At 43.9% G+C, this 26890-nt stretch overlaps 1 protein-coding gene across 2 annotated transcripts in view; it reads left to right on the top strand.

Annotated features, from left to right (window-relative positions):
* VSTM2B (V-set and transmembrane domain containing 2B) overlaps nt 1-6388 on the top strand; it is a 37063-nt gene extending 30675 nt beyond the window's left edge. For both annotated transcript variants that reach the window (XM_081924117.1, XM_081924116.1), the window contains exon 6: nt 5629-6388. In XM_081924117.1, the coding sequence (XP_081780243.1) occupies nt 5629-5717 (89 nt within the window). In that variant the 3' untranslated portion in view covers nt 5718-6388. The remainder of the gene's footprint in view (nt 1-5628) is intronic.
* Nucleotides 6389-26890: the final 20502 nt, after the last annotated feature.

The following is a 26890-nucleotide window of genomic DNA, read 5'->3' as shown; positions in this document are numbered from 1 at the left end:
GAACAACTCTCAGCACCCATAACAAACTACAGATCCCAGAATTCTTTGGGGGGAGCCAAGACTGATTAAAGTGTGAGGCAGAAACTATCCCACACCCTCCCCCTTTGTGTTTCCCAGCAACTGGTATTTGGAGTAGGGCTGAGCGATATATCAACATATCGTCCAAAACCAGTTTGAGGTCCATATCATGATACAGTGGTACCTCGGGTTACATACGCTTCAGGTTACATACGCTTCAGGTTGCAGACTCCACTAACCCAGAAGTATTACCTCGGGTTAAGAATTTTGCTTCAGGAGAGAACAGAAATTGTGCAGCGGCAGCGCAGCAGCAGCAGGAGGCCCCATTAGCTAAAGTGGTGCTTCAGGTTAAGAACAGTTTCAGGTTAAGAACAGACCTCCAGAACAAATTAAGTTCTTAACCTGAGGTACCACTCTACTGGTTTCATAATTTTTGACCTGGCAGTTTATTGCAAATCAGGGGGGGGGGTGTTATGCAAAAATCACAATTTATTGCAAATCGGGGGGGGGGCGTGTTATGCAAAAATCACAGTATAGAAAAACCTTGAACCTAGCCAGTTCCTCTTCATAATTCCATCCTTATTTCATATATTAGTATATTGCAATGTTTAGCTGTTGATATATCACAAAGCTGAAAACTAGATATCACCCAACCCTGCTGTTCCCTTCTACATAGTTCCATCCGTATTTCAGACATCGTGATATATCGTGATGTTGAAAATCAGGTATCGCTCAGCCCTAAATCAGTCTCAGAGTATCTCTCCGATTTGGGAGGTAATGAAGCCATCCTAACTAACAGCCGCTGGAGATTGCACATCCCTGAGAGTTGTGCTTCTATAAAGCAGCCAGGAATTTTGTGCCATGTCATTGTCAGTTCTTTCAGAATGTTGCCTCTATCCAGTGGGCTGGAAGCCATGACATTTGAACTGGTTTCAAGCTTGTTTAAATAAACTTATAATGCAGATGTGTCAAGCAGATGGGGCAGAGGCCATTGTCTGGTCACAGCAAAGTGCAAAGAAAGCTACAGTCTGGGGTTAGATCAGCGCTGAAATGGACTGGTTGCAGCAGCCCTGCCTGTACTAAATGCTCTTCCATCAGCTCCTTTTCAGATACTCCAAATGGCAAAGGTTAAAGATGGTACATGGGATGCGGGTGGCGCTGTGGGTTAAACCACAGAGCCTAGTACTTGCTGATCAGAAGGTTGGCGGTTCGAATCCCCATGACGGGGTGAGCTCCCATTGCTCGGTCTCTGCTCCTGGCAACCTAGCAGTTCGAAAGCACATCAAAGTACAAGTAGATAAATAGGTACCACTCCAGTGGGAAGGTAAATGGCGTTTCCGTGCGCTGCTCTAGTTCGCCAGAAGCGGCTTAGTCATGCTGGCCACATGACCCGGAAGCTGTACACCGGTTCCCTCGGCCAATAAAGCGAGATGAGCGCCACAACCCCAGAGTCAGTCATGACTGGACCTAATGGTCAGGGGTCCCTTTACCTTTAAAGATAGTACATAGGGACATAGGAAGCTATCTTATACTCAGACCATCAGTAGAACTTACTCAGTGTTGTCTACAATGGCTGGCAGAGGCTCTTCAGGGTATCATGCAGAAACCCTACCTGGAGATGCCAGGGATTGAACCTGAGACCTTCTGCACACAAAGCAGGTGTTCTGCCACTGCGCTACATCCTGTCCCATCCTGTCTAGGTGAACTGTGATGATTTTTGTCTTCACTGAACTTGACAGGCATGGGAAATGGTCTTATCCCAAGCCAGACCACTGGTCCATCTATTGCCTACACGCTGCCTGGCAGCGGATGCTGTATTGCAGAGCTTTTGACTCTTCTCCAACAGTACCATGTTTCTAAGAGAGTCTTGATGGAGACGCTTAGTGAACCACTGGATTTGCGGCATCTCCCAGGCCACATAATTTGCAAAGCAATTCTGCAAATAATTGCTTTTCCATCATCATGAATTCATTTATATATTTGTTGCAGATTTTTATTGCAGAAGGGTAGCTGGGTAGCAGAGAAGCTGAAATGTTTGAATCCCATTGGTACAAGTGGGACTTAACAGAGCATCCCCATATATGTTTATTCAGACATAAGACTTTTTAAGTGCAGTGGGGCTTGCTCCCCAAGTGAACATTGGATTGCAGGCACACACAATTTTAAGCTGCAAAAGCAATAGATACTTGCTTGGGGGCAAACCCAAATAATGGCTTGCATCCACGCCTGATTTGCACCACAGACAGCATTTTTTATTCCACGCTGCATCATCTGCAATGCAAGTCGGAGGAATTGTTAGTTCCTATGTACAGCTGCCAATCATCCAGAATTGCAGTCACCGAGAGACCTGTGTGCCTGTGTGAAATGGAGTGTAACTTTTCCTGCATCATACTCAAGTTTCATCAGTCTTTCAGGGATGATATATATTTAATGAACAGCACATCTTGGAAATAAGTTCAGGTTGTAGTGAAGGGTGGTGTCTTTTTAAGGGTGTATGATTTGAGCTTCTATCATAATAGCCTTGACATTTTAAGCATCTCAAACTATCTTCTTCTTTGGCGATCACTCGTAGCTGAGTAAGATTGTCTTCCATAAACATGGTTTTAACAATGAGTCCGTAAGTGACTGTGGAGGCCAATTCTGGATCCACACGTTCTTCCACAGTGGGGACATTGGTTTCCAGGCGGGAGCTGATCACGTTGTGGATTTGCCAAGCATGCCTTCCTTGTAGCACGTTTCTCCCTTGTGTCCTGAGTTCGAGTGTCTTCAAACTATATTTAGGCTGTAGTTAACTATTGATTTAAGTGGATCTGCTGCACAGTGTCTGGTCATTTAATCTAAGACCTGCGGGGGCTGTTTGCGAATTACCCAGCAGTAGAAGAGAGAAAGGCACCGTATGCACAGAAGCACTCCTTCTACTGTTTATGTTTTACAGAGCTCAGGCCTGGAATGCTCTCAAAATACATCATGCCGCAGGGATTTCCCTGTGTACTCATGGCATTGCTGGGGGGTCAGAAAGCAATTTAGCTCCAAGCCATGTTGGTTAGAGGCTCTATTACATCCTCTCCTCCGTGAGGTTGTATGATTGCTTCCCAAATTGGGGGGGGGGGTGAATCTGTAGTGCTATGTGTATTTTACATGTAATTACATGCCACTGTGTGAAGATATTTACTTTCAAAGTGGGATATAAATCTGCTTAAGAAATTAAATTAATTAACTTTTGGGTTTCCAAATACATCACTATGGCCAGTAGCTTAGGCTGCTTTAAAAAAAACAAACAAACCAGGATTAGACAAACTGAAGGATCAGTGGAACTGACTCACACAGGAGGCAGTGATGGCCACCAACATAGATGGCTTTAAAAGAAGAGTCGACAATTTCATGGCAAATGAAGCTACTATTGGTTACTAACTGTGATGGCCATGCTCTACCTCCCCAGTTGGAGGCAGTGACGCTTCTGAATACCAGTTGATGGAAACCACAACAGGGGAGGGTGCTCTTGAGTTCAAATCCTGCTTGAGTTTCCCACAGGCATTTCTCTTTCTAAGTTCCGTTCTCCACATTTCCTTATCAGCGACTGAATCATAAAAATTCATCTGTGTTTTTGTGCACTTTCTCCCTATTATGCACTTTTTTGCAAGCTATTTCTGCTGATGCAATGCATATTTTCATACATTATTGCCATGAATGTATGGATTCTTATACACACACCGGCTCCCCATATACACTTTTTTGTATACATCACTTGGTTGAAGAAACACCTTGCAAAATTTGGAGGTGTGCCATCTTGGAAAGAGAACCAAGTTTTGATGCACAGAGGGGTTTTTTTTGCAAAAAGTGTGAATTGTGTCATTTCTCATTGAAGTGTGAAAAGAACCCAGTTTCTCTCCATCCTTAGAAAGGAGAAGAAGCTTCTTCTGATTCCCCTCTTCATCCATCTACACAGCATCAGTATTGTTCTGCTTTAAGGGAGCAGTATATGTGCCTTTAGGGACGCAGGTGGTGCTGTGGGTTAAACCACAGAGCCTAGGACTTGCCGATCAGAAGGTCGGCGGTTTGAATCCCCGCGATGGGGTGAGCTCCCATTGCTCAGTCCCTGCTCCTGCCAACCTAGCAGTTCAAAGGCATGTCAAAGTGCAAGTAGATAAATAGGTACCACTCTGGCAGGAAGGTAAACGGCGTTTCCATGCGCTGCTCTGGTTCGCCAGAAGCGGCTTAGTCATGCTGGCCACATGACCCGGAAGCTGTACGCCGGCTCCCTCGGCCAATAAAGCGAGATGAGCGTTGCAACCCCAGCGTCGGCCACGACTGGGCCTAATGGTCAGGGGTCCCTTTACCTTTACATGTGCCTTTACATTGGCTGGTATTTCGCTTGTACCAGAAGCACAGGCGTGTGAGCTCACCTTTCTCTTTTCAACACACACAGCTAATCCATGGTGATGCAACCCTACACAAATATTTATGCAGAGCTTTTAATTACAATTGCGTATGAACAGCGGAGGCCAGCCATATTCCTGCAAGGTGGCTTCTTGGAACGCTCTTTGGGGCTCTCCAAATTGGATTGCACTGAAATCTAATAGCAGGAATGCAGACAGGGGGATGAGTGTTATCGATTGATAGAGGCAGAGAAGAGTGCACGTTTTTGCTTGCTTTTTATCCCTTTTCATCATCTAGGCAATATGATATTTTATTGTTTCGATCCACGCAAGCTGTAATCAACCATAGAATTTATGTTCCAAGTATGCCTTTATTTATTTTCAAATAAATAAGGCAGGGGGGGAATAAGATTTCTTTTAAAAGAATATCTTTGAAGCTCTAAACATTGAACGGAGTTCAACGTCTTCATGCTCACAATCAGCATGCATTAGACAACAATATTGACTATGGAGCCAGCCAACCCTATCTCAGTTGTGAGCATAGATCAGTCCAGAAAGATTTGTAGTGGTTAGACCAGGGGTTGTCAACCTGGTCCCTACTGCCCACTAGTGGGCATTTCAGGATTCTAGGTGGGCGGCAGGAGGTTCTACGGCACAAGCTGAATCTTCCTTCCATCGAGCACTGGTGGATGGTAAGGAAATTTTACCATAAAGAAAGATGCATCTGTGGGCAGTAGGTATAAAAATGTTGACTACCCCTGGGCTAGACAGAACAATCCAAGAGTTCCCTTTGCCTATATCCACATTAGGAATGACACTCAGCCTGGACAATGAACATGGGTTGTGTCATATTTATGGACATACACTTCTAAAAATGGTCCTTGCATTATTGGTCCATCATCTAACCGGCTACTGCCACAGGTTGCACACCTCTGCTCTAAACTGCCTGAACTGAAGGCATTCTCTGTGGGGTATGTGGGGAGCCTGTGGCCCTCCAGATGTTACTGAAGCTCAACTCCCATCAGCCCCAGAAGAAATGGCCAAGGATGATGGGAGTTGTAGTTCAGCAACACCTGACAGGTCAAAGGTTCCCCATGCCTGCCCTGTGACCACTCAGTTCTTCACCAAAACACTAAAGTTATCCATGATTCTGAACTGCTGCAAAAATTAAACCTTTCTCTTCTTTCTCTCTCTCCCTCCCTCCTTCATTTTTCTTCCTCTTGTTCCCTCCTAGGTACTGAGCCAATATACGTGACAGATCCTTTCCTCTATTCGTTCCTGTTGATGTTCCATAAGCTTGTACACTTATTCTTAGACCACTGATGGACTTCTTTATCTGATAATCCTCAGCCAAATGAGAAGGAAACTATTTAAAACAAAAACAAAAAACACACGGAAAAAGAACCCTCAATGAGAACTAGAATCTTAAAGATGGACAGAAAGAGACTGGAAAAGAAGCATGAACACATTCAACAAGGGGAGGGGTAAAGCATATTTTTGGGACATTACACAAAGGTCAGTCACCTGAAATAATGCATCTAGTTTCGAGATTCTATGGTATCAATGCCCTGTTCCACACAAGGTAGCTATTATTTCTCTCTTTTCCAACGTCTTTTTTTTCTAAACCTTTCCTCTGACAATTAATTTTGCACGAACTGTTGAACAGTTGCTTTTATGATGATATGTAAAGACATGGGGGGGGGCAAAGCCCTTCTAAGGAAGGGTCCTATTTTTTAGTAGATTATTGTGGTTAGGCTTTTTATTATTATTATTATTATTTCCTTTCTCCTCCTCCCTCCCCCTCCCCCTCTTTTTTAATTAAATTATTTCTTTTGGGGGGAACTATTGATTTTTTAAAAAGGCACATCTTACCATAATGGATATTCACTGTCGATAATATTTATTTTTAAATATAAAAAAGAGAAAGATTGGAAACAAGGTAAGACATTTGTTTATAAACCGTATTGTATATTGCTGAATAACAGTTGAATTAAAAAAAAAGAGATTTTGAAATAACATTTCTGCATTGAGGTATAAATTTCCACCAAAAAAAAAACCCCATGAAAAATCCAGCATTGTGCTGCTAGATTTCTTAGAGCAGGGAGTCTCCCTATAGTTTTTTCTTCATGTAAAGACACACACATAAATACCAGTAATCTTTAGGCCTAATGCTCATTCTCCCCTGCTTTCAGCTGGGTCCATAAAGGAGATTGGTCCTTGTTTTGACCCAGATGTGGGGGACTTGTGTCCCTCCAGCTGTTGTAGAACCACAACTCCCATCAGTCCTGGTTGCTGATGGCCGGGGTGATGGGAGTTGCAGCCCAGCAACATCTGGGAGGCCAAGGTTTTCCCACATCTGTTCTAAGCATAACCAGCAGTTGCTCGCAAGCCAGTTCTCTGGAATCTACCAGCATCTGTCACTGAACAAAAATCCATGGGGCAGGATGAGATGACCTGCTTGATGAAGGACATTGCAAGGCAGTGGAGAAGGTGTAGGTGATGTGAATGATGGAGGGAACATGACCTCAGCAACCGACACGGGGCTCTGCCAACCATTCGGCAACCACACACCTGCACAGTGCTAAGTTCGGAGCCCACCATCCTATGAACCCTTCCATTTGAGGTGAGGGACCTCCCCTGTACAAAAATGGATGTTGGTATGTTCCTATAATCCTATAAGCAAGAATCTTCTGTCCTGACCCATACTGTGTGAGCACATTGCTCCTGCATGAGCAGCCTTTCCCATTCGCTTCAGCTACACTCTTGAAGTGTATACTCAATTCTGGCCAAACTAAGCCTCCCAGAGCAAAATATACATGCAGAGAACACTGCCCGAGTTAATGCAAAATATATTACTTCTGGTACATAGTTGCTAGAGGGCCATGAAAATTGGTGTCCCCAGCTTTGAAGACACGTCTACCAATGTACTATCTGAAACCAAAGGGGCACCTTGGTTGCCAGATGTGAAATATATTGGAAATATTTTCAGCTCTCATATGCCACTACTAGGTACATTGGGGGACCCAGTCATCTTCGGCTCAGGAGCTCTTCCTTGACCAAGGAGGATACAGCTCTATCTCTGTGGTGCAATGGGTTGGTGTGTCTGGCTGCTAAGTAGAAGGTGGGTGGTTTGAGCCCACCCAGGGATGGCTGTAGGCCAGATTCCTGCATCACAGGGGGCATTGGAATGGATGACCCTCAGGGTCCCTTCCAATTCAACAGTTCATAATTGAGGTCCTGGACCACGGCATGCAGATCCAAGTGGCCATCTCATGCAGCTGATATTTATATGCACGTCAGATTGTGAACTATTGGTAATATAGATATAGACATATAGCAGCCTTTCTCAACCTGTGGGTCACCAGATGTTGTTGAACTACAGCTCCCATCACCCCTAGCTAGCAAGTCCAGAGCTCAGGGACGGCCTCAGTCCAGTATACCTGAAGGAGCGTCTCCACCTCATCGTTCTGCCCGGACACTGAGATCCAGCGCCGAGGGCCTTCTGGCAGTTCCCTCGCTGTGAGAAGCCAAGTTACAGGGAACCAGGGAGACGGCCTTCTCGGTAGTGGCACCCGCCCTGTGGAACGCCCTTCCACCAGATGTCAAAAAGAAAAATAACTACCAAACTTTTAGAAGACATCTGAAGGGCAGCCCTGTTTCGGGAAGCTTTTAATGTTTAATAGGTATTTTGGTGTTTTGTTGGAAGCCACCCAGAGTGGCTGGGGAAACCCAGCCAGATGGGAGGGGTATAAATAATAAATTACTGTTGTTGTTGTTGTTGTTGTTGTTGTTGTTGTTGTTGTTGTAGTCCAACAACATCTGGAGACCCACAGGTTGAGAACCACTGATATATAGAGATAGAGAGACAGATGATAGATGATAGATAGATGATGATTGATAGATGATAGATGATAGATAGATAGATGATAGATAGATATAGATGATAGATAGATAGATAGATAGATAGATGATAGATAGATAGATAGATAGATAGATAGATAGATAGATAGATGATAGATGATAAATAGATGCGCCACTAAGGGGAGGAGCACATCATGTGAACTTTCAGGCACTCCAAACTGACTTGGACTATCTCTTCTGATATTTGCCTGCAGCTGGTGGCTTTTGGCCTTCCAGCAGAGAATCTGCCCGCTCGGTATTTGATCACTGCATCGTAAGAGCGGAATGAATGGATCTTACCCTGCTGGCACAGCAGCCTGAATATCAGAGCAATGAGGGGGGGGGGTTATTCCTTTGTCTGGAGCCTCCAGGGAGCTCCAAGCCCCCACCAAGACGCAGTTCCCTGAGTGCCATTTCAAGAGGTTGAAAACCCTGAAACAGATGTGAGAGTCCTTGGCAGAATGCATCTCTCTCTCTCTCTAATATACCTCAACAAAGCACTTAATTAAGGAGTTGCTGAGGCTGCCGCTGTACAATGGGCAACCTGGCTGATTGTTTCCACAAACAAAGCAATCTGAAGATGGCAGAATCTACAGGACCAGTGCTTTAAAAGGATGCCAGCAACTTGCAGTCAAAGCACTGACAGATTCACACTATGATTAACTGCATCCTCCTCTCTCAGAAGCATAGCATAGAGCTGTTTCAGAGCCACAACTGTTCAGAATCCTCTCTTCAAACTAGTGATTGCAGCGAGGGAATTTTGAGTACTGGACTTGGTAGCTGAGCTCAGCGCTTGGAATGAACTAGTTCCATTTCACAAAGTTCACTGAATCTTGGAACTGCACCAGCAAGTAGTTCCCGGAATTGATGGGCGAAATGAACATGAATTAAATTTGTTTGGTGGTGGAGCGTTGAATGATTTCATCTTATTATTAGCTGTTTTATTTATAGCATTTATGTCCCACCTTTTCCTCCAAGGATCTCAAGGTGCTGTGCATGGGTCTTCCCTTCTGCATTTAATCCCCACAGCAACCCTGTGAGGTAGGTTAGGCTAAGAGGCAGTGACTGGCCCAAGGTGAGCTTCTTGGCCAAGTGGGGATTTGAACCGTAGTCTGTCCCAGGTCTTAGTCCGACACTTAAACCACTACACCACACTGGCTCTCTTCAACTTCATTCTCTTCCATGTGGTTCTTTTCACTCTTTAGACTATTTGGGCTTTGAAATAAATTAAACTCCTGTTCCACTGAGTGTGCATGTCTGTGTTGATGTTTCCTTAGCTGCCTTAAGTACATTTTATACTTTATCACAGCAGCTTGTAAGATCTGAACTCGGGGCGGGGGGGGGATGCAATTTTGATAAAAGCGCACAGTTTTGCAAGCTATTTCTCCTAACACAATGTTATTTGTGTATGTCATTTTCAACAACATCTCAGTTATTGTGATGTGCTGCCTTAATATAATGCATTTTTATAAATGCTCTTTGCATTGGAAAAATTTGGATAGATTCCAGAGGGATGGCTGTGTTCAGTTAATGAATTGTTTCCGGAAGTGTGAACGGGATCAAACTGGGTTTACATGCAAATGGAATCGAATTTCCCATCTGTCCCTGCTGTAGAGGCATGCATTCTTGCCATGCCCTTGCAAACTTGGTAGAGGATTTTGAAACAAAAAGATTCTGTCTCCCAAGGCCCCTCTAAATCCAAGCTGCCCTCTGAAATTCCGGGCTCTGGATAAACACCGATTCAGTCCAAATGAATCACATGACTTGAGCTGGCGACATTGCCCTTGACTCCCTGTCTTCCCTCTACATTTACTCGCTACATTTTAGTCGTACAATCAATTATCTGTGCGAGGGTTTGACATCAATTAAAGGCTTTTGTGTGTGCTGAGAAACCGTATGCAATAACCAAAGGGTGTTATGCTTTTTATTCCCCCATCTCCCCTGCATCATCCTTTAATCACCTTAGAAGAACAGGCTGGGGGGAGCACAAAGGGAAGAATTAGAAGCAGAGGTGGGGGGGCTTTTTTTTTTTTTAATCAACAGTGAAATCAGAATTCATCTGGATGATCCAGCAACTACAAACTTTTAAAAAATGAAAGGAACTGTCATGGCTCAGTAGCAGAGGACATGCTTTGCGTGTCAAAGGTCCCATGTTCCATCCTCTTCCTCCCCCGGTATCTCCAGGTAAGGCTGCTTACCTGAAAACTTGGACAGCTGCTGCCAGTCAGTGTTGGGAGAACTGCGCTAGATGGACCAATGGTCTGACTCAACAAGAGGCAGATTTCCTGTGTCTATGATGGAAGATGTCCTGTCCTCGCTCTGGAATTATGACAGGGATGAAACATTGCACCATGTTATTGGGGACATAATTACCTCCCCCCCCCAAAACTGGATTATTCCTTTTCTTTAGGGCTAGCATGGCTAAGGAAAGCAGGTCTTGCATTTTGCTGTACCCCTTTTCCCCAACTCACAAAATCAGTCCTCACTCTAAAAAGTTGATCTGCCTATCATCCATATTGACTTCAACCTTATTTTTTTATTTATCTATTACAGTTATGTCCTGCCTTTCCTCTAACAAGCCCAAGGTGGTGTGCCTTCCCCATTTTTATCCTCACAACAACCCTGTGAGGTGGGCTGGGCTGAGAGATGGTGGCTGGCCATTGAGGTCACCCAGTGAACTTCATAGCTAAGCGGGGATTTCGATCTTGGTCTCTCCCAAGTCCTGGTCTAGCGCCCTAACCATCACAAGAGTTTATCCATGTGATGAAAGACTGGGGAGAGTGATGTGAGCCTCTCCAAGTGGTGAAAACATCATTTCTATACATACCTGTTTTCGGTGAGGTTAATTCCAGCTTTTCACAGCTCGTCAAGTGTAGCAGTGAATTTCCTGATTTGGATTAGATTTGCTTCTTAGTACTTCATAACATTTATATACCATTTGATTGTAATAATAAAAAAGAGTCCTCAAAGCAATTTACAGAATAAGAAGATACAACAATAAAATTACCAATAAGAAGAATTAACAACAATCATTTAAGACTTTTGAAAAGTTAAAAATAACAATAGATTAAAACTCGTATCTACTTCCTAAACATTTGGGTAGGCTTGCCTAAAAGAAATGTTTTGAGCTGGCACCAAAAAGTTTACAGGGAAGGTGCCCTTGTGATATCAATAGGCAGGGAGTTCCAAAGTGTAGGTGCTGCCACACTTAAAGATCCAGTTATGATTGAGTTCTTATGCAGCACTTAAAATAGTGCTAAAGTGGTCGAGTGGGCGCCTGTCATAGGCAGAGGAGCTTTGAAATCCTCCCCCTCCCCATGGTACTTTGAGAGTCCTACTTTTTTTTTTACTGACCGTTTTTGCAAAGGGCGAGAGTTGGGCACAGTGCATCTGCCATGGCTTTGATCGACAGAGGCCTGGGGCAAGCCTTACTCCTTCAGAAGAAGTCTATGTTCTTTCCAGTGCAGGCTGTCATGGTGGATTAGAAATGGACACTGCCCTAGCTGTACAAAGGCTTTGTGGTTTTGGGTATGTGTGTGTGTGTGTGTGTGTGTGTGTGTCCTCCCCAAACCTAATCTCCTTCAGTTCTGAAGCCTTTCGGAATCTAACGATGGGTTAGCTGAACCTTTGATGTGCTACAATAAATCAAAGTGCCATCTGGGTGCTGTGGACGGTTTCTAACTTGTACGGACAGTGTGCATCAAAACAGGTCACAAACTCTGGCTGTGCCACAGCACTGAGCAGCGCAGGGTTAAAGGACGTAGCAGGCAACCCAACAGTCTGCATCTTGATGAGAGTGTCTATTTTAAGCACATTGCACCAGTGCTCTGGAATCTACATTGACTTCTTCTAAGCATTCTATGCACAAAGCAATGCCCTCTTCTTAACCAGCAGAGCCCTATGTGGCTTGGGGCATAAGATACTCAGGACAATGAAATAGATGTCCTTTAAAAAGCAAGAGAAATAGCTGGCAAGCAACTTCACTGCCCTGCAATGCACTTATATGTGGCGGCGGGTTTTCTGTCCTGGAGAGCTCAGCTGTGGAGAGGGGGAATGGTCCCACCGTTTTCTAGCATGTCGAGGAAAAGCCAGTTATGCCGAGCATGCATTGGCTAGCACACATGACGTCACCAACTCCATTCTCTAATCTCATCCCTGCCTTGAAACTGTTCTTAAAATGTTTCCAAATTGGGAATTATGAACGTGACGTTGCATGCCACTCCAAATCGTGAGAGATTCCAGGGGTTCTGTTTCCATGAAATGAAAGTCAGCAGAGACTTTGGTGCCTTTAGAATATATGGAATATATGGTTTTATTGGCAGATATATAAAACCTGAGTTTAAAATGGAGACGCTCCCAGCCTCAACACCCCAAGAGATCTGGCTTCTCTATTTGGCACCACTTTGGATCCTGCACAGAGTGAGCATGTTTCTGCTGTCTCTTGCTTCCAGCCTGCTTCCTGCTTAGCTTGCACACACCACTCTGGCTTTTGTTCTCCTACCTAGCAGCAGGTGTGTGGAGGAAAGGCCCACCCATTACCCTATATGGCACCATCATTTAGTTGTCACTCTTGCAACCTAGCTCATTCTTTGGGGAAACTGATGAGGACATTGTCATACAAAACAAAAAAATGTTTGACCAGCAAGCTCCCCTGTTAGATGCAAACCCTCACTGGGAATTAGAAGGGACTCAAAACACAATGATAAATGAATGTTAAAGCTTAAACAGGTGTGGAACCTCTAGAAGCTGAATGTGTTCCTTCCTGGACTCCTCCCAGCTTAAGTGTGTGTGTGTTTGTCTCTGTTTCCTCCCTGTTAGTGGTGAAATGGGTGACAACTAGAGAGATCTTTTTGGCTTTGGCATTCTGTCTATGGTAGGGGCAGAGAACCTCTGGCCAGCAGGCTGGATTCAGCTCATACCCTGCCCCTGCTCATCCCCATCCTGCCAGCTGGAAGGTGAGCTTCCAATAGTGCAAATGGGACCTCCCCCATCCCAAGCCTAAATGCATTGTATGGGGGCAGCTGCAGAAGGAAGAGTTAGCCCTCTGCATGCCCTCTTCGAAAACTGGGGGAGGGACACCTTGAGAGGGTAGCAGCTGGATGAGAAAGGGTTAACCTTATCCTCTTTGTCTAATGCCACCAACGTTCCCAAATGCTTCATTTTGGAGCATGCAGAACAACAACTCCTTGGAGTTCTTCCCCTGCACCTTCTCCAGAGGGACCTTAGGAGCCCATCCTCAGTGGCCGACTCTCCTCTTTTCACTCCGATTGGCTCCTATTGGCATGAAAGGTGAGAAGACATCTTCTCAACGGCTAAGAAGCTCCCCATTCATGTTAAGTGGGTGGCTCTAGGATGCTGGAGAACGGGACCCTGCTACAGAAAGAATAACCTACACACACACACACACACACACACACACACACGATCCTATACCACTGCACCTCTACTTGTGAGGAATGATTGCAAGAGCAGGGCATGCTTAGCCTGGAAAAGAGAAGATTAAGAGAGGAGGGCACAATGGAGTTCTTCATGCAGGAGGTGGTGCAGACTAGTGGTTAACATGCAAGCTCGTATCCACAGCATCTCAAGGACCCAATATATTTCAGGCTCAACCAGAGGTTCGTCAAGTTCATTTTTCATTATCCCTGAAATTCAGGCAGTTATTATTGCAAGTCCCTCAGTACTTCTATTTAATAAAAAAGGAACTGAAAAATTTGATGGGATCAAAAATGTTAATGTCTTAATTAATGCTTTTAGCCAAGAGAAGATTGGTGGAGGGTAACTGTGAGAATATTAATTCAAAAAGTATGTTGCAGCGCAGTTAAAAAGGAAAAAGTAGTGGGCAAGCTGCAACCAATGCCTATAGCATGCTCCTATTCCTGTCCACTAAGAAGCAAGTTTAATTCAGGTAAGTGGATACAGGGTGGCCACCTTAATTTATTTTTATTCATTTACTTAAAATGCCCTTCATCAAAACAGATCCCATGGCCTCTTTCAATGGTAATGTGAACAACAGCATTATAGAAAATAAATTAGCTTAAACCTAATGACAATACAATAAAACACTAGCAGCCGTAATGAAAGACAGTGGATAAAAATTAAAAAGCAGGCTTGAGGGTATAAGGTGTTTGGTCAGCCAGAAAGGGCAATGGTGAGAACACATATCCCTTAAGTACTTTTATATCCCACTGATTTCAGTAGCAGAGTTGAACATGCAGTCCTCCCATGGAAATCAGTAGAGTTCTAACTGTGTACCAGTATGCCGTTTTACTCAGAAGTAAATTCCACTTTGTTCAATGGTGCTTATTTCCAAGTAGGGATAGGCAAATCTGTCCAATTCATGCTGGAGAACCTGCAGTCCTCTGGATGTTGTTGGACCACAGCTCCCAACACTTGTCAATTGTATCGTTATAACTGCATCATAAACATGAGACACCAGGTGGCCCTATAGGGCAGTGATCCATCACCAATGGGATTTTGCACTGAGAACTTTTATAGCGCTTTTTTCTATAGCGGGGTTTTTTTTATCAGTATAGATCCAGCCTGGGTTTCTCAATTTCTGATGAAGCTTTGGGAGGGCAATCCTATACCTGCTTGCCTAGAAGTAAGCCCTGTTGCAATCAATGGGACTTACTTCTGAGTAGACCTATACAAGATTGCACTGTTAAGTATGCTTATATGAAAGTATCTTGGCTACCTGATTCATCAAAAAGTGATCAAAAAGCTCTGAACTGAACTGGCTAATTAATTGCCTGAAGACCATAGTCTTACTCCCAGTTATTGCTGAGTTAGCGGAATAATCAGGGCATTTGCTGAACATGCAATGCCTTGCTCAGCAGGGGCTGAAGGACCACACCACCGTCTACTGCAGGGGATGTTATCCCCCTTCTCGCCAACACTTCAGTTCAGGATAATTGAGGCCTGTGGGCAAACGGTACTCAGTAGCTCCTGCCCCTGTGTGTTTGTCTGTTTGAAGTCAGCTGGAGGAATAACTATTCTGGGCAACGATCCAGAACAAGCATTGCCTGAGAACAAGCATTGCCTGTTGCGGCTATTGATCAACCTGTTGGAACAACAGGAGGCCATAAGCACTCTGCGGGGACAAGCAGTGTAGGATTCTGAGGGAATGCCAGCTAACACAAATCAAAGAAGGATGCTTAGCCTTGGATCAAGGTAACATCACATACGCTACCAAATTTTGCCAGATTTGTTCCATATTGATAGTTCAGCTTTAGTTACAGTATTCCAACATGCAGGTTTTCGTTTATTTCATTTATTTTTACCGGTACTGACAAAACCAGATGTATCTTTACCTAGCGATGAATCAAAGAGTTCCGTTAAAATTAACAGCGCTGCTTACGGGGCTTGTTTACATGATCACTCATCGTGAAAGGGCTTTCGAAATGCACCCAAGTTTCCCCCTTGTCTCCTTTATGCATTTATTTGAACCATTCCTATACTGCATCACATTTCCTGATGAAAATCACACACTCACAAACCAATACTGCTTCTGTGGGAGGGTAATCGCATCTTATTGTTCAGGCTGCAGCTTCAACAGATCATATTTTTTAAATATATATTATATAAATAAAAATAATCTTGCATGTCACATGTCCTACCCTGTTTGGACATTCCTTCATAGCTTCAGTAATTTTATTTTATTTTTAAAGGTATGTGGATACAGTCATGCATTTAACATAATACAGTGGTGCCCCGCAAGACGAACGCCTCGCAGACGGAAAACCCGCTAGACGAAAGGGTTTTCCGTTTTGGAGGCACTTCGCAAAACGAATTTCCCTATGGGCTTGCTTCGCAAGACGAAAATGTCTTGCGAGTTCCTGCGGGTTTTTTCCCCTTTTTCCCCCTTTTTCTAAGCAGCTAAGACGCTTATCAGCTGATCCGCTAAGCTGATAAGCCGCTGATAAGCCGCTAAAAGCCGCTAAACTGCTAATAGCGCTAATCCGCTAAGCTGTCAATGGGCTTGCTTCGCAAGACGAAAAAACCGCTATACGAAGAGCCTCACGGAACGGATTAATTTCGTCTTGCGAGGCACCACTGTATGTCATTTGGCCCTGAGAACTTGCAGAGGTGTCAGAGAAAGCAGCCCTGGGTAACATAGGCCAAGGTTACATACAGATTAGTGGCTTGAAACACAGCAAGGTCAGTCTCCCCCCACCCCCAATGTATTTCAAGTCACATTTTTACATTGCTGTACATGCCAGAGAAGGGATGGGGATGTCTTCACCCAACACCCTTTACTTAATTTGTTTCCCCAGGCCAAACTCAACTGAAGCTGGCATGTGTGCAATGGCTGTCTGGAGTGTAGGCACCTCAGCTTAACTATAGCTGTGGTTTCAAAATCGAATGGAAGACACATCAACCAGCAGTATTTCTCAAGAAACTACAGGATACAGGATGGATTGTGACTAATATCAAGTGTCCTTGGCTTCAAACACCAGCGGTGGAAACACTCTGGAGCCAAAGTAAACAGTAATGCACACACAAGCCAAGAGTCTGACTCAGTAGAACACATATATTTATATACAGTAGCTGTGTTGGTAGTGCATGGGGGGAAAATGGATGGGGGTACGGATTGGGATCTTGGTTCAGTGCCATTGCCCTTCCCTATCATGCAATGCAATGCTGCATACCTTTACTCAGAAGTACGTCCTACTAGGCTTTCTCCCAGATAAAGATGCCTAAGACTACAACCTTCAAAAATGGAAACAATCCCAGGACTCCTGGAATTGTAGGCACTGAGATTTAACAGGCTTTCAGTGACTTCATTCATCCAAAAACTCCAACCCTGTTTTAAAAAGATGTGGTTATTATCAGTCTCTTTAGGGTGCCTCATTTTCTTGTGCAACGGCCCAGAGCATGTACAGAGGCAAACTTTTGCAAAGGAAACATCCAGCGGTTTTCTGTTTTGCAAAAAAAGAAGGAGAAGAATTTGTCAACACGATCATAAATGTGCATGGGTGATTCCAGCAAGTTTAGGGATCATTACCCAGGGATAATTTAAACCTTGCTGCAGCGGTGTGGTGCCAGGAAGTGTACAGCTCATGCTCACTGCCATGAAAAGGCCATGTGTCTCACACTGCGCGTCTCACTCCATTCGGCGATCATCTGCTGTTGCTGCTGCTGCTGCTGCTGCCGCTGCCACCACCAGTGGCATTTGCAGAGCTGGAGACAAAGCAGCCACCTGATTTGTTGCTTACAATGGAAAAGCCAATTAAATCATGAAACAGGGAGCGCAGGAGCTGTTTACCTGGATGCGGCACAGCGTCTGACAGCCGCAAATGGGAAGAGAGAGCACAATAAAACTTGGTATTTGAAATTAGTTGGCTCCCTTAAGTAGGCCTGCTGAGATTACATCCTTACACAGCCACTTCCTGCATATGGGCTAGCTTGAAGGGGAGACGAGAAATATACAGTAATTGGCATAGTGAAGGATGGTGCAGCACAGCAGTTGTAACCCTTTTTAGACAGTCAATGCAGACTGACACACACACACAAACAGGGAGCAGGATCACAGCAGTAGCTTCTCCCCTAGGCCCTAGTATACATGCATTCAGTGCGTTGCAGTGAATAGACACAACACACATGCTTGACGTGCCATTGGAAACCTTGCAAAAAGTACACATGTGTAGGGTCTGTTCACACAATCCACTAGGCGGTGCACCTAGTTCACAGGGGGAGTGTATGGCCACAATCCTGATTTTGCCTTCCCACCACCAACCCAAGTAAGTGAGTGAGCAGAAGGACGAGTGGATGCTACTAATAAGCACAGTGACAAAATTCATAGAATCATCACCATCACCATCACCACCATTAGATTTATTAACCATCCTTGAGCATCTTCAGCTGGAAGTGGCTCCTCTCCTTTGGAAAAACTCTTCGAGACTTGAGGAGACGAAGGCATGGCCACATTCTGGAGGGACTTAAAACTTGCAAACTTGTATCTTGATACAAGAGAGCACAACCTATTGCCCTTACAGAAAAACTGACTCACCAATTAAGATTGGCAAGAGGAACAAAGCACAAAGACACCTTTGCAGGAGAATGGTGGCGCATGGTTTCGCTCACAAATTCTCCAGAAAACCACAGACTTTTACTAATTTGTGGGCTCTGTAATAAGAATGTGTTTTACAGGTGTATAGTGTTATAAATAGCAGCGTATGTATGGAGATACAGGTTTTCGTAATATATTTGGGGGAAGGTCTCCAGGGAAATTTAAAGAACTAATTTTTCAAAAGAAGAGGGCGGCATGGCACCTCCTGTCTCCCAGCACAGCCTATGCCTCCACCACCCACCCTTGTCTGTTTCCTACCTTATCAAGCCTTTCAAAACCAAGGTCTAATCCTTGTTGTTGTTGTTGTTTAGTCGTGTCCGACTCTTCGTGACCCCATGGACCAGAGCATGCCAGGCACTCCTGTCTTCCACTGCCTCCCGCAGTTTGGTCAGACTCGTGCTGGTAGCTTCGAAAACACTGTCCAACCATCTCGTCCTCTGTTGTCCCCTTCTCCTTGTGCCCACAATCCTTCCCAACATCAAGGTCTTTTCCATGGAGTCTTCTCTTCTCATGAGGTGGCCAAAGTATTGGAGTCTCAGCTTCACAATCTGTCATTCCAGTGAGCACTCAGGGCTGATTTCCTTAAGAATGGATGTGTTTGATCTTCTTGCAGTCCATGGGACTCTCAAGAGTCTTCTCCAGCACCATAATTCTAAAGCATCAATTCTTTGGTGATCAGCCTTCTTGATGGTCCAGCTCTCACTTCCATACATCACTACTGGGAAAACCATAGCTTTAACTATACGGACCTTTGTTGGCAAGGTGATGTCTCTGCTTTTTAAGATGCTGTCTAGGTTTGTCATTGCTTTTCTCCCAAGAAGCAGGCGTCTTTTAATTTTGTGACTCCTGTCACCATCTGCAATGATCATGGAGCACAAGAAAGTAAAATCTCTCACTGCCTCCATTTCTTCCCCTTCTATTTGCCAGGAGGTGATGGGACCAGTGGCCATGATCTTAGTTTTTTTGATGTAGGTCTAGTCCTACCCTGTTACAAAGGAGCCAACTCCTAGGGGCTGACAGGGCTTCAGCCCTCCCTATAAAATATCTGAGGGGGCTGGGCCCTCCAAAGTTGATCGGCATTGCTGTTCAACTAGTGTGTGTGCACCACATTGATTATGCAAGGCAGGGCTTACCTGCCCCCCCAAAAAAAATATTATATTCAAGTTGGCACCCCTGCCCTGTTAAGAATTCTGCTTTACTGTAAAGGGGTTGGGTGCAAACAAGGCCCAGAAAGTTTGAAAAGAATGCTTTGTGCTCATCTCAAAAGGGCCTGATGTAATCACAAAAGTCGCTTAGCAAATGTTTAGAAAGTCTCGAAATGCTTTCAACCCAATATAAACCATGGCACTTCCATGAATGATTCCCACTGGTAAATCATTTACACTGCTCATTCCCACCTAATTGGGGTTCAATGAAGTGGGTAATTCAAATGCTGCAGAGCTTGAGGATCTAAAGAAAGGTTTAACCACCCATACAAAACAGCGAATGGGAGAGAAAAGTAGACCGAGGAACATGGGAAGCTGCTTTATACTGAGTCGGACCCATTGGTCCATCTAGCTCAGTATTGTCTGCAATGACTGGCAGTGACTCTCCAGAGTTTAGGGCAGGAATCTTTTCTAGCCCTGCCTGGAAATGCTGGAGGTTGAACTATGGTCCTCTTTAGTCAAACCTGCATATAAAAATATGTTTATTAGGGATATTTCACAGTGAAATGCTGATGAAGTTTCATGAAGATTTTTTTAAAAAATAAATAAATAAATCACAGCAAAAATATGGAGAACTGAATTTAAGAAGGGAAGATAACCAAAATTGGCAGATCCTTCGATCTCTTGATGTCAGTATGTTGTGCTAGATTTTGATGAAAATCTATAAATATTTTTTTATAAATGGTGGGGGGCAAGGACCCCCTAAATTCCTGGGTGCCAGATCCTCCTCATAATTCCTAGATTTAGTAAACATTAGAACTTAACCAATACTTGGGGTATTACGAGAACGTGCTAGATGTTGAATTTAGCAGTATCAAAAAACCCCAGGTCAAACCTGTTTTTCTCTGCTCAGGAAATCACCTGGCAGAAGTGTCAGCATGTAGAATAAAAGAAAGGTAATGGGTGATTATCAAAACAGTTACTCTCTGCTGGATGCTCTCCCAGATCTGTCAGAGTCTGCAGAATCATGTTTAGAGTTGCAGGTTGCCTGGTGTGGCGGGAGACCCTTTGAGTCTGTTAGCAGTGAAAGCAAAAGGCGGGTGGTCTGCTTTGTGCTGCATAGAGGGTCAGACACAATATTTAGGGGCTCTTTGGAATCCAAGGCTGCAGCAATGGAAAGAAAAGGACCCCCTCAGTATGCAAATTCTTAGGCTGTATATATGTGTAAATAAGCTATATATCATAAAGACAGCACAGGCTCTACTGTGCCTCATTTCCAACTGAAACACAGACCCATAAGTGTCTGGAACCCCTGGAATCTCACACCGCTCAGTGATAACAATATTCTCAAGAAATAAGTGAAAATTACAATATTCATCTCCAAGACCAACTTGCAAACACCGTTCCCACATGTGCTAATTTAAACTTTCCAGAATTAAAGTCAAAAAATTGTGATCTATATCTGCAAGTGCTAATTGCTGCATATGTATGTATCTGTGAAACCTAGCATACTTGGGAAGAGATATCCACTTGGGGTACATGGGGTTTATGGCGCCAAATTATTTCCCATTCATTGAAGAGTGATCTAGCCATCAGTTATGAGAAAGCCAGAGTAACAATTTGCCAACGAATCTTGGATGTAGAACCTCAGCATCATGTGAGCGAGATGAATAAGCATCCAGCAATCAAAGATAATGGGAGAGGGTTTATCCCAGTGGCATATTTGTCAAAATTACAAATACCTAAATATAGATGGTCATTTACCCTCGCTAGATTCAAAGTGCTGCCATCCACCTTTTTGCAGTGGAGCTACACAGGTAAACCATATGTGGAATAAGTCTGCCCCTGTGGCTTGATAGAGGTGGAAACTGTCTCTCATGTCCTGCTACAATGCCATTTTACAGGGATATACGCTCAGTTTTTAATCACCCCTGTTATACAGAAAATTCCAAGTGGGCCCGAACCTCAATGTCTAAAATCTTTGCTAGAGGACAAGAAAAGAGATAATGTTAAAGGTGGCCAAATTTTGAGCGGTTGCCATAAAACGTAGAGAACAATCTGTGCTATTGTAAAGACTGTGGCCTTAGAAGCAAATTTTAGATAATATTGCAGAGACTAAGACTTAAACCATATTTTAACTGCTGCCATAATTGTATTGTCTAGCGTCATATTGATTGTTAATTCAAACTTAATTTTATTGTGTCTCAGTTTTGTTTAATATGGTATGTGAGTCTGGTCTTGGACTGTAATAAATTCAATTAAATTCAGTTGAAGAGTGATGATGGTATAGTTCCTGCCATATTCCCTGCCTCAGGGCCTCAGTGTTGCCCCAATGCACAAGCCACCCTGCTCAGCATCCCTTTCTACACTGACCCAGCCTAAGGACGTGACTCTTTTATCATCCTTATTGATTCCACCGCAGTCTTTCCTGCTCCACCTCCATACAGATGGATACAATGGCAGAAGAGGCCATAGTCCCTTCAAAAATGGCAAGCAGATCTCCCTTGAAGGCCAAGCTACTGGAAGACCAAGTCATGTTAAGATTACTCTAAGTGAGCTGTGGGAACCTCCAGCTGTTGCTAAACTACATCTCCCATCAACCCCAGCAATCATGGCCAATGGCCAGGGACGAGACAGCTTTGCAACTTCAGCTAGAACTGGTAGCTCTCCAGGGTCCTGAATTATTTTACCCTGGAAAAGGCCCTGGTATTCAATACCACTTCCCCTGTGGCCCCCAAACCCCAGCAATTTTGCTGAGAACTGGCTTTTTAAACGGAACATACATAATGCAGGGAGATATTGACAACTGGTCTCATTTTTCATTGTCTCAAAGACCGCTACGTCTTCTTGTCTAAGAACATACAACGGAAGGCATCTCCGAATTTGTATTAGTTGGCAATTCCTTACCAAAAGCTTTCCATTAAATTTCTATCTTCTTGCATTACAATTAGCCTCAAAGTTGGCTAATATAATTCTTTTATTTTATTTTATAATGAATGCACAGTATTGCAAGACTAAATGCCATCACTTCAACCCATCTCATTCTACAGTCTATTTAGCTGCAATAATTAGAATGATTTATAAGGTCAGACCAGTGACTTAAGGGATTAAGTAAATCATCCTGCAATGGAAGAGGCTCCAGCTGCTCTTGAACTTGTGACATCAAGGGACAAAAGCAAAATTGACATCCCAAGTAATGGGCAATTTGTGATAACCAGAAATTGAATGTTGTGGTTCTTGGTAGGGGGGCAGAACTTGCAAAACAAGCAATTGCTCACAAAACACAAGCCACATATATTCTATGCAATGCAATTACATCAGACCTAGCTACACTACAAATTTATGCTGGTTTGACACCAGTTTAGCTGTAATGGCCTTGCCACTACACCACTGCTGCCTGCAGAGTTTGGAGGAAACTCAACTTTTACACTGGGAGATGAGAGCATCTTGTCTGAGGTTTTGTTCCATTGCATAACATGATTGAGAAAAGGTACTGACAAGCGGACGAGAAGGAAGCCAAGTGCCCTTATGGAGACATTAAATTTTAAAATGTTTTGCTAGATGCCCTTTGGAGACAATGTTACAGCCTTCCCTCTTGACCTTAACCTGCCTTCATCGTATTCAGCTTAAAATGGGAGCATATTTCCCCTCCCATTGGGGAAATTCAGCTGGAACTAATTGCTTTATTAAATAATATTTTATTTGGGACCATTTGCTCCTGGCACCAGGAGGGAGAGAGGGAGAGGAGAGAATGGCTTCTTGTTATGTCACTTGCAAATCTAGGTCAGACATTCAGAGAGAAGTGTTTAGCAAATGGGCTGTAATCAAATTGAAAGAGAAGAGGACATTCTTCCTCAAAGGTGAAGGAGGAAAGAAGGGAAGGTGACCTCTACTTAAATACCAAAACTTTTTGGAAGTACAAAAGGAAAAGAATATAACTGACCCCTTTCACAAAACAAAGGCAAGATTTCCCCCACCCCAACTTCTACTATTTTCAAAGGAGGTACTGAAGTTTCCAAAATGGGATAACTACATTTATCTACACCAGGTCCACTTAAGACTAGGCAATTAAAACAGAGGACGTTCCAAACTTTTAAAAAAATAGAGTGGAGGCTCAAAATCCTTACTCTTTCCTTAAATATTTGCTGCTAGACACTTGAAGTTTAAGCGGGAAATGCCAAATAGATTGTGGGGAGTCATGGCAGAAGCACACTGGATGGAATCTGGAGCACTGGAGGCAGATCAAGGGCAAAAACTGGCTGGCCAATGTATTTTTATTGCTTCTTTTATTTGTAATATATTATGCAATAAAACACAATGCAAGAAATAAAAGAAGGAATAAAATACAATGCGTAAATTCAATGTGAATATTTAACATAATGGGTGCGCCGCCTCCCACCTTCCAGTCCCCAGACACTCCGTAGACCACATGAATGAAGCTCACAGACCACTAGTGGCCCACAGATTCCAGTTCAGGATCCCCTGGAATGGATAACCCCAATGAATGGTCTAATTGTACAAATGACCAAATTCCATAAGTTGGGACCATCCATTGAAATAAGTACAGTCGTACCTCGGCTCCTGAACGCCTTGGAAGTTGAACATTCTGGCTCCCAAACAATCGAAAACCAGGAGTGTTTCGGTTTTTGAATGTTCTTTTGGAAGCTGAATGTCCAACAGGGCTTCCACAGCTTCTGATTGGCTGTAGGGGTTTCCTGCAGCCAATCAGAAGCCGTGCTTTGGGAGTCAAACTTTTCGGACAGACTTCTGGAACGGATTCTGTTCGACTTCCAAGGTACAACTGTATGTCGCTTTGTACTCAACGATACCAATTTTCAAATCTTTGCCCTTGGCCCGAAAACACATGCCTGACTGAAAAGTAGCAGAGGGGGCAACCAATATGGGTCCATATTGCAAAAGAACTGGACCTAAGAACATAAAATGAGCCTGTTAGATCAACCCAGTCGTCCATCTAGTCCTGCATTCTACTCTCCCACTGGCCAACCCAATGCCTGTGGCGAACCTGCCTGTGGTGGACCTGAGCACAAGAGCCCTCCTGTGGTTTCCAGCAACTGGTATTCAGATGCATCTCCAACAGTGGAGGCAGGAAAATAGGCATTGCGGTTAGTAGCCATGGAGAGAACTGGCTGAGAGGTTATGCAACTGGCAACCATGTGAAATTGTAAGCAGAGGTATATAAAGGTTAATCCATTTGATGAACCCAAAGGCTTATTGGGAGGGGGAGGCTACAAGAAAATGCCGATAAACAGTATCAACAGCCTTCTCTACATTAATCACAGCGGTTGCTGCTGCATCACATTTGGCTTGGGCTAAAGAATGGAAATCAATCAGTGCAGAAGCCAGCACAATCCTAGTAAATGTGTCTACTCAAAAGGAAGTTTAATTGAATTCAGCGAGGCTTACTTCCAGGAAACCGGGTCCGAGAGTGCAGCACGGGGCATTGATAATTGTTAACGTCTGATATTGTCAGCCTCTTTCGCTATCAAAACCCACTTTGTTTTTATGTTTTAGAGTAAATATTACAGTCTGCAGCCTCTCAGCTTGGACCACTGTCAGGCTTTCCGACTCTGCATTAATAAAAGAGATAAGCCCATAACTGGCACAGTTTGCTGGATCCTTACCAGCCTTGAGAATTACTGACATGAAATGTAGGTAGGGGAAAAACTGCTTGATTCTACAGCATTAGTAGAAAGGAAGAAAAACAAGTTTAGGCAGGACATTAGGCAAGTTACCAAATGCCTAGTAGCAACTGACAGGGGAACTAGACTCCAGGCACGGTTTGCAACATGCAACCAGCCTTTTGCGATGAAGTGGAGATGTCTGGTCACCAGGTTTGACACCTAACATCTCCATCTGACTGGTGTGGTTGTGATGCAGTACCAGCCAGCTGGTCTGCGGGGCAGCGCAGCACCACTGTGTGTCTTTTGATGCCGCCCTGCCATACAGAACATTTGCTTTGTAACCTTCACACACAAAGATAAATGGCTAGACTTATCGTTGTGGTGACCATAGCCTAGATTTAAGGCGCCATTTGACTCCTAGGCTTTATATCTCCATTTCTCACACTCAGCTCTTGTGCTCAAGTCCTGCTTGTGGATTCCCTTTGGAGCATCCTGTTGTCCACTGCAAGAATGGGATGCTGTACTGGATGGGCCATTGGCCTAATCCAGAACACTCTTCTTATGTCCTTATGCAGATCACGCTTCAGCTGGTGACCCATAAATTTGGCATAGTAACAGCAAGTGTTAACTTTCGAGGGGATTTTATGCGAAGGGCTGTTTGTCAGTGGTAGAAAGGTCTGCTTTGTATGCAGAAAGTCCCAGTCAGGCATTTCCTGGTGATGCTGGGACAGATTCCCAGTCATAAATCCTGGAGAACCATTGCCTGTCACTGTAGACGATACTGGGCTGGTGGACCAACCATCTGACTCAGCATAAGGCAGCTTCCTATGTTCCTATGACTTGTTACCAAATAAAATGGTACCTCGGGTTACAGACGCTTCAGGTTACAGACACTTCAGGTTACAGACTCCGCTAAGCCAGAAATAGTACCTCAGGTTAAGAACTTTGCTTCAGGATGAGAACAGAAATCACGCGTTGGCAGCGCGGCGGCAGCAGGAGGCCCCATTAGCTAAAGCGGTGCTTCAGGTTAAGAACAGTTTCAGGTTAAGAACGGACCTCGGGAACAAATTAAGTTCTTAATCTGAGGTACCACTGTACACCAAACTTCGGTTTATGAAATTTGGGGGTACATCCCTGTGGGCTTCTCTTTAATTGTTAAAATGTTACGCTTTTCAAAATATATGCTCACAGTAATCAACACAGATTTTGTGGCCGGATTCAGAGCATCGTCTTTTGTGAGGAGAAAAATGATATTTGTATAAATGACTTTCCCCACTTTCAATTCTTATCTTACCCTGCCCTCTAGTGAAAAGATGCATGGGGTACAGCCTAACTAAAGTTCTGTAATGGAAAGACGAGAAATTAGAGTCAGAAATGATTATTGTATTTTTAGAGGGCAGTTTATAGGAGTCAAATAAGTGTATTGCTATTATTTAGTCCAACTTTCAAATTTAAAGCACTCAGATCCTGAGCAATAGAAATGTGATGTGCATCTGTGGTTCTCGTGGATTTTTCTTATGAGATACCAATGTAAGATTTATTTATTTTTTCTTATGAGCTGTTTATGAGCTTGAATTATTTTCATTTAGCATTGTGAAGCTTTTGTTGTTGCTGTTTAATCGTTTAGTCGTGTCCGACTCTTCATGACCCCATGGACCAGAGCATGCCAGGCACTCCTGTCTTCCACTGCCTCCCGCAGTTTGGTCAAACTCATGTTTGTATCTTCAAGAACACTGT

This window comes from Podarcis melisellensis (genome assembly GCF_964234715.1).
Source record: "Podarcis melisellensis genome assembly, chromosome: 8".
NCBI lineage: Eukaryota > Metazoa > Chordata > Lepidosauria > Squamata > Lacertidae > Podarcis > Podarcis melisellensis.
The sequence above is the reverse complement of the archived record's forward strand: the minus strand, read 5'-3'. Positions and strand labels throughout refer to the sequence as shown.